Here is a 12,654-nt window from a genome sequence, read left to right on the forward strand (position 1 = left end):
GATGTGATTTCTCTTACTCCTCTGATTATTGCTTGTCCTGAAAATGCTTCTTGATTTAAGAGTTTTTAGATATTTGCACTAGAAACAGGACACAAACTCTGAGTAAGATCAGCAGTTATTGCAGTGTTGAGAGATACAGAACAGTAGATAGATACAAATACAGTGGGTCATCTTTAACACAACCCAGACCCATTCTGATGACGTACCCCTGTATATATCTCTGGAGAGCGCTGAATACGTCCCAGGAGGTGTGTGTTTTTACAGTTTTTGTGTTGGTGAATCCACCAGAGGGCGCTGTGTACGCTTTTACAGATCTCAGATTTCTCTCATCAGTGTCATTCACACCTGCTGTTCTCACGTACATCCACCAGAGGGCGCTGTCCACCGACTGACCGACCGATCGACTGACCGAGACCCCACACACCCCCTTCCCTAAACCCCACCCACAGTGTTTTGAAAAGCAATCCAGAAAAAGAAAAGCCCTGGCCTGATTTGACCATGTTTCCAGATTTCACCACATTCTCACCCTGTTATTTACTTCTTTCTTTATTTTTTGGCTTCTGTTTTTGTCTTTCTGGAACCGTTCTTCACGAGACTCCAACCCCGTCGTCAGGGTCAGCTCCGCTCTGCTTCTCAAGTGTGCCGACGTATGCGGCGAGCCTCTGGACAAACTGGTAACAGCAGGAAAGCCGTCCATACGGAGGTAAGCGGTCAGCTGGTAGAGCAGAAAGAAACAGCATCACACCGCCCCGTAGCGTTCGCTTTAAAGAGGAAATGCAGCCATACCATCCTCTGGAGACACAATTCCCCATCTTCAGACATCAATACAGGGCTCTACGCTTTCACAATCAGCCTTGTTACTTTAATAATGTCTTTTGTTTCAGTATTAAAGAATGTTAAAATACATACACACACAAACAATCTGAAATGTGTTAATAATCAGAGTGATCTGTCGGGATATAAACAATTATTTGCTTATAATTGGGTAAAAGAGTTATAAATATATATTAACTGTTTAGGCGATAACACACACCTGAGGTTTATTAGATTGTTATTCTATTATTATTATTATTATTATTATTATTATTACTCAAATTATTTATATTAGATTACACATAGAAGGTTCTAGTCAGGTTCTAGTAAACTCTAGTCATTCAGTGGAGTGATATGGAGCTGTAATGCACTCTAAACCTGCCGGAACTACTTTATCTGACGATAACCATACACCTGAGAGTGACCACCAGAATAACCGCAGTAAAATCACACATATAATGCAAACGTTTGATCAATGTTTCCAAACCCGGTCCACCTTCTCAATCATGTCAAGCGTTCACTTCAAGCATCATTCAGGGATGACTGAAACACTAATGCATGCACACACAAAGCATGATTTCTCTTCAATACTTGAAGAGCAGAGCAGGTTCCCCTTCAGCGAGAGTGACGTGACATCCTGCAAAGAGCTTCTGTTGTTCAGTAATGCGCTCGGCCTTCACTCTTCATGAAGCGTTAACCCTGGCCGGAGCGCGGATATATAAGAGCTGATTTAGGCTCTAATGCGCTGCTTTGGCTGCATCCCATTAACGCAGTCCTGCAGCACGAACACACGGAGCCACACGGATGCAGAAGCGCCTCTGATCTCTGCCCAGAGCCATCAGTGTCAGTGGAGGCGCTGTCAGTCTGAGACAGCATCAGGCGAGCGCCGCCGAGGCCTGTCACCAGCAGACATGGATATTATTTCAGAAACGCAGTGCTGTGCTGGAGAGCCTGCGCCGACAGGTGAAAGTGTAGGTTAACTTCCACAATCACAGCCGCAGATGACTTACAAGCCTCTCCATCCTGCTGGACATGATGAATATCTCCTGCCATGCTGAAATATCTGTCAATATCTATAAGTGTGAAGACGACTGCGTGCTGCTCTCAGAGCTCATTCACACCCAAACACTGCACTGCTGTATGCTGATCTGTGTGTGTTCAGAGTGCACATGACAACAGAGCACACTGGGGCCTCACAGCAAGAAGGCCTCTGGTTCGAGTCCCAGCTGGGTCAGTTGGTGTTTCTGTGTGGAGTTTGCATGTTCTCCCCGTGTTGGTGTGGGTTTCCTCCGGGTGCTCCGGTTTCCCCCACAGTCCAAACACATGTGCTATAGGGGAACTGATCAACTAAACTGGCCGTAGTGGATGAGTGTGTATGGGTGTTTTCCAGTACTGAGTTGCAGCTGGAAGGGCATCCACTGTGTAAAACATATGCTGGAATAGTTGGCGGTTCATTCCGCTGTGATAAATAAGGGACTAAGCTGAAAGAAAATGAATGAATGAATGTTGCAGCAGCACCTCTCAAACACTGTGAGCTTTTCTGTAAGGATATTATAAGACAGACCCGGTCATCAGCTCGAGGTGATTGTTCAGACAGTCAGTGTTCAGTTGTTTTTTAATCTGTGTAATGTGCGTAAAGTAAATAAATTGTAAACAACTGAGAAACTGACCGTCTGGCTGGCTGAACAATCACCTCAAGCTTACCGTATTACTTTATGCAGGACTTTGATCCCATAACGCCGGTTTCACAAAGCAGGAGCGGTGTGTATTTTTCAGTGTAGGTTTGTTTTTGGTTAAACTGTTAGTTTGCTGGTGCACATGTATTTTGATTGCATATAAACTTTCCATTCATTTGGACGACACACTTTTAACGTAACTAATAAACTAATGTGATTGAGATTTGTTAGTTAAACATAAATAAGATTACGACTGATGTAATAACATTAATAAATCCTGTGCTTTTAATGCTTCTTATGAATTCATCTGTCAATTTTGCTCCAAATATTAAGTCAATCTAATGGAATTGAATTAATCTGATCTGCTTATTCTACAGTCAGATAAAGCTGAAGCCAACATTATTCACCCTCCTGTACAAATGCTTTTCTTCTTCAAATATTCCCCAGATGATGTTGAACAGATTCAGGAATTTTCCACAGTATTTCCTCTAATATTTCTTCTTCTGGAGAAAGTCTGATTTTGGCTCAAATAAAAGCAGTTTTAAGGTCAATATTATTATCCCCTTTAGCAATATTAGTGTTGGATTGTCTCCAGAATAAACCACTGTTATACAATGACTTGCCTAATTACCCTAACTTTACCCTAATTACCCTAGTGAAGCCTTTACATGTCACTTTGAGCTGAATACTAGTGTCTTGAAGAATATCTAGTCTAATATTATTTACTGTCATCATGATGAAGAGAAAAGAAATCAGTTATTACACTGTAAATTGTAACATGTTCACTTTACTTAAAAAAAGTTTGGAAACCGATTGCCTTATTCTTGCGAAATAAACTTACAGGGAAATCTTTAGTTAAGGTTAATTATTGCCTAAAAGTAAGAAACCTAACACCTCCCAAGTAAACTAATTGGTAAAGGTCAAGTTAGTTTAATGTGAATTCTTAAGTTAACATACTCTTGAATATTTAATAACCTTACTTAGGGTTTAATAGTAAGATTACTTTATTAACTCTATTTAACTTGTACTGTTATTCTATGTTCAACTAACATCCTAAATGCTATTAGTCTCAACATTGTTTTAATCAGACATTTTAAGTAATGTAAACATAAGAAACTACGTGCAATCGGTTTCCACATTTTCTTCAATTAAACTGAACATAATTTTTGTAGTTCAACTAATCAGTAAAGATGACATTATACAGATCTTAAATTTTCAACTTTTTTATTTTACAAAAAGAGCAGATTTTCTAACAGAAAATTTTTGCAACATAATACACTTCTACACAATGCAGTTTTGTAAAAATTAAATAAATAAAAAAAATCTGTTCTTGTAAACACTGTAAAGTGCTCCAAGATTTTCAAATGTAATTCAGCAAACGGCAATAAAGACGATAAAATAAAATATATGTATTTATAAAAAAAACAGGGCTTTACAACTCTGAAATAAAAACTTTCTAAAATATTTGAGGTTATGTAAAAAAAAATTGTGACTACTTGAAATTAATGTAATTAAACAGCCATTGCACCAGCACCTTTAAACATGGCAGCATATAGACGTTTGAAGGAACAGATGTTTAGCTTTAAAGCTAATTTGTAAGACTGGAGTTTAGATTTTCTTACGGAAAAATATAACAAAACAGTTGTCAAAAGTACTGAGTTTGGTACCAATCAGTACTGAAATTTAAAAAATATCCATTTCCTGCTAACATTTGAGCACTGCTGAGCAAGTCCTAAACAACACTGATTGGCTGTTTCACCACTCTTCACTGCTGTTCACTAAATGCAAACACAGTTACACCAACACTGGAGCATTGTAAAGCACTGTCGATCAGCTGGTCTGTCCATAAGCTGACATATGAACTATCTGTTGATGGATCAACTGATCAACAGGGCTCTGAAACGCTCCAGTGTCTTTGTATTTAGACTTGGTAAAGAGTGGTAAAACTATGACCTTCACGACCAATCAGTCATATCTCTTGAGCATGTGAACACAATGGCCAATCAGTGCTTGCAATGTTAGCGAAAAAATTTTATTTTTTAAATTTCAGTACCTATTGATATTAATTCCTATACTTTTAACAACCCTAAAAATCACAATACAAACAAAATCTGTTCTTTTTTAACACTACAATGCTGCAATAATTTCAAACGTAACACTCCAAACAGCAACATAGCAAAAAAAGGCTTTACAACCCTGAAATGCAAACGTTCCTAAATGTAAGAAAATACCTAAAAACTGTGACTACTTGAAATTAGTGCAATTAAACATGGCATTGCACCAGCACCTTGAAAAATGGCAGCATATAGGCACTTGCAGAGGAACAGATGTTTAGCTTAAAGCTGATTTTTAAAAGTCTGAAGTTTCGATTTGAGATTTTACCTACCTAGTGAAAGGCTTTGTAATTAAACATGCCATTGAGCCAGAACCATTCAACATAAAACACGGCAGCATATAGGCACTCACAGAAAAAACACTGACATTTAGCTAAAAAGCTGATTTTTCAGGGTCTGAAGTTTTGGTTTCAGATTCTTCCCTCCCAGTGAAAGCATCACACGTTGAACAAATTCAAAAGTGTTGCTCATAGTCTTTGGGTAGTCCAAATTTAGTGCATAAATCAAAGCAAACAGGAGACATACTGCGTGTGGCAAAGTAGGGACATCGTCCATAACCACTTTTCCTTCCAGTATAATAGCCCGCTTTGCATCCACATTGAGGTCATTAGGACATCTGGCAGGCATGTCCTCACAAAAGACGGTCAGCAGGCCAACATCTACTCCACTGAAGTCAGCCTCTACATCCACATCCTATGAATAAATAAAGAAAAATAAGTAAAGTTTGATATTTCATATTACACATATAAAGCATATAGTGTCCAGGAAACCAAAGGCATAGGTGAAAAAAAATTACACTTCAATGTACTTAATTTGGTAACACTTCAGTATATGGACCAATTACACTATTAATAGTAGCATATTAGCATGACTTTTAAAAGGTTCATACAGGCAAAACTTAATTAAAACTTAATTACTTTTTTCCCCAAGACCGACAAGCCTCACCTAAACACTCCATAATACCATTTCAAACGAACTATCAGTTTTTAAAATTAAAGAAACATTGTAATGTAATAAAACAAACTGCACAAAAAGTTTTTTTTTTTTTTTTTCAAGAAATTCAATGCAAATGTGTGAAATGATTTGGTGCTATAAAATCAATTTAAATATTTTTGAAAAAAAAAAAGAAAAAAAAAGAATAACCAATTAATGAATGCACTTGGTTTTGCTAGATTAAAGCAGCCCAACACCCGTATTTTTAATTTTAAACCAACAGGCAATACTGAACACCTGTAACGTATTCTCAACAATTCATGAAAACATTCTATAAAAACTTAATATTGGTTATACAAATAAATAACATCATAACATAATAAACAAAACTGCACTAAATGTGCTTTTGAAATGTCTTTAAGTGTGTATGTGTTTGCTCAGGGGTGGAAAGAAAAATTACATTTTTTACTTGATGCACCATTTAGGTTTTTGAACATTATCTTTTTGTTATTGAGCTAATTTACACACATCATTGTATGTCATTATTGCAATTTTGAAATAACGATTAAGTCTGATCTATATAATAATAAAATGTCAATTTAAATTGAAAATGAAGCAGTCAGTCAAGTTTGCATTATTTAGTAAACCTATTTCCAATTTATTAATAAATATTTGAAAGCAAAGGAATGTTTTATTATTGGCTTTTAGAGCAATGGTGCAGCCATTTACAATACCACAGCGAGTGACTTCAGAGGGTTGGTTATTATTACATGGAGCATCTTTTGGCTGCATGGCTTTTTTACATCCTAATCCAGTATGTACTTCCAACAGAAATTGTATTACTCAAGGTGTTACATAGCTGTTTCACTTATTAGGAACTCGGTAGTTTTTGTAAGCTAATCTTCCTCCTTTTCAAAACAAGAATGTTTAAAAATGAAAGCGATGCATTCATTACCTCACTGGCCTATGAAGCAAACTAACCCTGTGATGTCACATGCTGTGCTTTTTGCAAGATGGCAGCACTCTTGCTCCAAAAGCCATAATAAAACTTTTACTAGGAAAAAAAGTTAAATTTGCTTTTAGTTGTTTTAAAAAAATGTTTAGGAAAATGTTTACAGTAAATAAAGTAAATTTGAATGACTGCTTCATTTCCACTCTAAAAAGCAGAAACAATAATACTACTTACAAAACACATCCTGAAAAAATCTTCAGACTCATCCCCCAAAAGGACTGGAAGACCCTGAAGAACTGCGGTGCGGACAACCGTCACATCAGATGACTATGAAAAAGTAAAGGCAGGTAGACATGCATTAAAGCTCAATGAAAACAATCAAATGCAAATTATGATTCAAAGGTGATGTTAGGAAAAATACCTTAGAAAAAACTTGTTGCAAAATCTCATCTAGTTTTTTTCCCTGATTTCCTCCTCTTTTTTTGAAAATTTCAATCAAACGAGCTGAGTGTGTGTCCAATGCAGTGTAGAACTCCGATCTCAAATTTCGTCCTGATATTCGATTGAATTCTGCAAAGATCTAATTAAAAACATTGAGTCAATATTAAGATTCAAAAACACAAATTCACAAAATCATACTAAGTTTTGTAATTGAAACAAACCTGGCTTTCCAAAAAAAGTGCCGGCCACTTTTCCAAGATGTCACTGACAAGAGGTTCAGAGTGGACAATTTCTTTTCGTCTCAAGGCAAATGTACTGTCCATCTTTTGGCCAATCAAGCTCATGTTTAGAGGCCTCCTTTTCATTTCTTCTACAAGTTCTATTCTTGTACGTTTTTGGCTTTCTTCATCTTCACCATTAGGAAAGTTTGGCAAGAAATTCAACTCAGATCGTCTGGGTTTTTTGATGCCTTGATGCTTCGTTGCCTTCATTGCACCTCTCTTCTCCCCAATTGCAACATCACTACAGCCAGATTTACGCATTTTTGATCTGTAGTTGGCCATTTTAAACTTTAGACTGTTTTTCCAGCCAGCAAAGCCTGATGTGGAGCCCTGTTCGGTTAAACATGGGTGTGTTTTGATGAGAGCTGCAGCAACTTGGGTAAAATCCTCATCACTTGGATAGGCCCTAAATGTGTATATGGCCCCAGCAAGCCCCTCCAGTATGTCATGTTTTATGTCTCTTCCAACGTCAGCAGTTGTACCATCTTTCATAAAAGCTAGGTTTCCCTGTCGTAGACGATACTCAACATTAACCGAGAATTTAGGTATCTCAAACTCATCTGGCCATACAATCTGTCGTTCAGCAGACAACTGCTCTGATGTATCAGAACCTGAGAGAATTATGGTGTCAGCTTGACTTGAGGAAGGTGATGTGTCCAGAGGAATTATTTTCACCGTCGCTCTCTCTGGTAGGTCATTAATGTCACTGATATTGCATAATGCATTGTTAAAAAAAGGGTCTTCATACTGGATGTTGAATGGGTATGCAAGTTGCAGTTTCTTCTGCAGCACTTGTTTTAAAGCATCAGCATCAGCTGGTGTTTCCTCTATGACAACCTTCCGGATGTCACTGTCGTGCACAATAACGCGAAGTGTCATTGACATGGCTAAGTGAAATTCTAAAACAAAGAAAGCAGAAATCAGAAACATGCAATGATACAATGCAATTTAGCAACAGATGTAATACTTTAATGTGACATATAAACACCCTCGAATATTATAAGCTGCCAAAGGGAAGGGGTCATTCAGTTCAGAAGGCAGAACAACTTGAAGTGATTGCAAACTGCACAATTCATAAGAGCGCAAGTGCTCAATGTACCATGCAGATTGCGGTTTGCAGAGGAACATTATCTCGGAGTTGACTGTTAAGATTTTCTCTATCAGCATGAATTCTGGCAAACCTGAACAAGACCCAACTGATAGTACCATGTTTGGGCAGTACCTAATTCCATCAATGTAAACACTAGATGAAACTAGCACAGAGCTACAACTAGGACTTTGCAGATGTAGGTACGCTTGTACAGCTTCAGGAAAAGCTGTTAAAAGAGAACTAACCACCCTGTCCATTTGTATTTTTGGTTTGAAAAAGGAGCTGGCATCCATATGATAGGCAATTGCCATTTGATGCTTCTTGGCCAGCATTAGGGGGACATTTTTGAAATTGTGTGCATCACGGATAACTTTCTTGAAGAACTTATGTTTCCCCTCAAATCTGATGGTCCATAAATTCCTCAGTGGTCCATATGTTCTAATCAGTTGAGGATAATGCTCCAAATAGTGATGCTTTGGGCGTAGTACAAAGTTTGGAAACACATCTTGAAGCAAAGCTCTGTGTTCCGAGATTTTCAAATTCAAGAACTCCACAGTATCATCAGAAAACTGGCTAGACAAAGCCAATTCAACAACATCTTTTAACAACATTAGAAGTTCCCAGGTATGATCATTCTCTTTCACTTTATGGCCAATCAAGAATGGGAGGAGCCTTAAGAGGGCCCAATTTTCATGGCCATTTCCCCCTATTGTTTGTTTGCTTTTGTATGATTTTGGAATTGGCTGAGGCTGGTCAGTCCTGTCTGAAAATTTGTATGGAAATTGTTTGATGGCATCATTTAAAGAATCCAGTGAAAAGTAATGCTTTCCAATTAAATCCTGCAAACACAATGCCAACTCCACAGGAACAATACCCTCTAAAAGATCATGTAACAGATCTGGGGGGTAGCCACCAATTGCATGAAAGTGTTTCAAATTGTCACTCAATGGACAACTCCTCTTCACACCATACTGTGCCACCAAAGTTCTATCCTGTAGAACATCCTGAATATGCTGTTGGTGCTTTTCTTTTGTCCTCATTTCAAAAGAGCCGGACCTAACTTCTTTGATTTGGATGTCATCCCTTGTGGCCATGCAAAATCTACACGGGAAATTCACCCTAAAGCTCTCCTGAAAGCCTGCCAGCGAATGGGCACCAAGATTATCTGCCAAGACATGCAGAATAGATCCCCTTACGCATGATCCTAGCTGCTCAACATAGACTCCCTGCTCTTCAAGACATTTCAGGTCCTCAATTAATGGGTGGAGTATTTTTGAGTAGCCATGCTGCTTAACTACATTTGTTTTACACAAAAGAGCTAGCTGAATGGTGTGCAAAGATGATGTGTGTTTTGCTGGTAAGTTTGCAAGAACCCAGTAGATGGCACACATTTTGTGCTTTTTTCGTGACGTTCCAAGTGGATTGGCCACCTCAAAATCATCTATATAGAGATTAAGGGATATTCGACAATCATCTGAAAAAAATGAATTATCTCTATAATGTGTACCATCCCTGTAACTGCTGTATCCCTTTGCTATCTCCCCTGAAGCCAGGACCTCATCAAGAACTTCTGGTTTATTTAGCAATTTCTGCAACATTTGAATAATTGGGATATACACATAATACTGCTCATCTCTATCCACTTTGTACTCAACAGGGCTTACAACTGGATATTCTTTCATAAAGTATGATGCCCTCCTATTGGACGTTGAAAGAGGACATCCTTCATTTGTACAATGTAGCAGCACATTGCTTTCAGTTACTGCCCTGACAAGCTTTTTCACAACTGTGCTGTCTTCTTTACCATAGTGCTTCTCAACAGTTTGCTGTATTGCATTATACAACAGTGGCTCAGACAATAAATGAATCTGATTCAACTGTTGTATAATTTCTTGTGTCGCACTTTCAGAAATATGCAAGATTGTTCGCATTTTGAGAAAAAGCGATGCCAAACTGTGTTCCAACTTTTGTTTTGTATCATCCAAATTGACTTGTTCCTCTGCCATATTACCTTCATCTTCACTGCCTGAGCTGTCATTAAGTGGATGAACTATATTTTCTTGCGTGTCACCAAACGGAGTACTTAACATAACCCCCAGTTTAAAATCCTCATGGCAATGTTGCTGGTGTGCCTTACTTTTATGTGAATTAAAAGTAGAATACACGTTTGTCTCAAATGAACAGTCTTTAAAAGGACACTGAACTTTCTCACTATTCCTCAAATGAGTACGCAAATGGGCAAAATATTCTGACTCGCTGCACGGTTCTTTAAAATCACAAACATGGCATTTGTAAGAAACTAAAGCATGGCTAGAGTTACTTGATTGTGCAGTTCTTTGTTGAGAATGATTTTTTGATAAATGTACTTTTAATGCGTTAAAAGATTTAAAAGTACATGGACACTCAGTATGGAGACATGGTACTGGAACAATTCGTGAATGTGTTCCATGGCTTATGCGGTAGTGTTTAAAAAGTTGTGCCCTCTTTTCTGATGTGTATGTGCAAAACTTACATTTCCACTGCATATCAGCTCACAAACTGGTAGTCTGAAAAGAAAAAAAAAATATTAAGAGTGTAACGATCTCACAAACAAAAAATAACACCCACAATACGCATCACAATCCTCTTTTGCCCTCCACTGTCCATTGATGTGGATAAAGTCACAAATTTTTTCTTCATTCACATTTATTAAAACAGTATCTAGGCTAATAGATGCATTTTATTCTAAATATTATACTCCAGTTAATTTCTACATCTATAATTTACTGTCTCCGGTACAAGTCTGTGATGACAGCATGTTTACACCTGTTATTAAGATTCATTTTCATTGATCTTTCATGTGGACAGCAATGTGGTTACAACCCTAGTTTCAAAAAAAGAGCAAATAAACAACACAATATGATGCTTTGATTCTTATTGTTATACTAAAATATGTTAAGATTATATGTATATGAATAATATATTTAAAATGATTTAAAATTCTCAATTATTTCAAATACTTTTAACACTGTAACTGTTCAAATTTATTTACCCCAATTTAAAAGTGCAAACACACACCCATTCAGACATTCACCAGTTTATATTTATATATATATATATATATATATATATATATATATATATATATATATATATATATATATATATATATCATTTCATCACTATCCATCACACATTCTGTCGCATCTGTTCATATTTTGTCATTACAGCAACACAAAAACACTCCATTAGGGTAACAATGTTAACACTGTAATCCTACTTCACAAAAGGCATGAAGAAAAGACAAATAACATATAGAACCAAATAAATGTGCGATTTTTACAATATACGACTTGTCTGTGTCCTTAAATCTTTCTGGTATTGTCATGAGCTTCACTTTTACTTACATATGGATTGTTAGCATAAGCACTCTTTAGCCTTATGTATAAAAATAATTATGCCTCACACAGTGCCACGAATCATAATCGCATCGCAATCCTAAATTACTTACGACACTCACGGATCCCTTTTGAGCTGAAACTGTTTAAAATAGTTTAAAAGCTTCGGCGATCGCGGAAAAAAGTGTTACTGTCCTGGTGACGAGCCGCTCGCCGACGGCGGACCACAGCTGATCTCCTCACCTGCTTCCTGCAGGCTACCCATTAATCGTTTTTAAACACACGCATATTTTCGTCGTCGCTAACGTTTAACGTAACTATTGTATTTTAATGCGGCCAAAAGGTTTCGTTTTCTTTTCTTTAAATGTAGACCTATCCTTGTACTGTGCTACCGTTACATATATTTGAATGGATTGCGCGCGCTTTCAGTGCATCATTTAAAACGGCGCGGCCCGCTCTTTTAAAGCATAAAGCCACTTTGCAAATTATAACTACAAATGCATTTATTAATAGTTATTAAATAAACTAGCCGCCTGATTTCACAGATATTAACCCGAAAATAGCTAATATAGTAAAGTAGACACTACTGCAGATAACATGCAGTGGTTAAAAAGTTTAGTCACAACATCATGGGCTAATAATTACGTTCACAAAACAGCAAACAATACACAAAGTGCAGGGAGTAAACAGATTACTGATACCATACAAATAAAATCAAAGTAGTAATTAAAATGAAAAGTTTACCTTGTTTTAATGAAGCAGATCTTCTCAATCTGAAATCCTGCTCTTCTATGGCGATGCTGCTGGGTGAGGGTTGGGTTGTGAAGCGAGATGGGCGATGGGAAATCACCGCCCAGTACGCATGCGTAACAGCATGGCTTAGCCATTATAAGCAATTTTACTCAAATTACATTAGTTATCTGAGCTTTACACACTACTATTTCAGCAACACTAATGCATTTCTAGTAAACTCAACA

At 37.3% G+C, this 12,654-nt stretch overlaps 1 protein-coding gene across 1 annotated transcript; it reads right to left on the reverse strand.

Annotated features, from left to right (window-relative positions):
* Positions 1-4,735: 4,735 nt before the first annotated feature.
* LOC130228695 (sterile alpha motif domain-containing protein 3) lies at positions 4,736-10,841 on the reverse strand. The gene is made up of 5 exons (XM_056457134.1): positions 10,813-10,841; positions 7,151-8,109; positions 6,910-7,068; positions 6,723-6,815; positions 4,736-5,296 (listed from the first exon to the last, which is right to left on the reverse strand). Exons 2-5 carry the CDS (start codon positions 8,093-8,095, stop codon positions 4,973-4,975), a joined length of 1,521 nt encoding a protein of 506 aa, XP_056313109.1. The 5' UTR covers positions 8,096-8,109; positions 10,813-10,841; the 3' UTR covers positions 4,736-4,972.
* Positions 10,842-12,654: the final 1,813 nt, after the last annotated feature.

This window comes from Danio aesculapii, chromosome 5, assembly GCF_903798145.1.
Source record: "Danio aesculapii chromosome 5, fDanAes4.1, whole genome shotgun sequence".
In the NCBI taxonomy this organism is placed as follows: domain Eukaryota; kingdom Metazoa; phylum Chordata; class Actinopteri; order Cypriniformes; family Danionidae; genus Danio; species Danio aesculapii.

Coding starts and splice junctions, on each gene's coding strand:
- LOC130228695 (XM_056457134.1), bottom strand. CDS start 8,095: ATGTCAATGACACTTCGCGTTATTGTGCACGACAGTGACATCCGGAAG. Junction 7,069..7,150: donor CACTTTTTTTGGAAAGCCAG/GTTTGTTTCAAT, acceptor GTTTTTAATTAG/ATCTTTGCAGAATTCAATCG. Junction 6,816..6,909: donor TGCAACAAGTTTTTTCTAAG/GTATTTTTCCTA, acceptor ACTTTTTCATAG/TCATCTGATGTGACGGTTGT.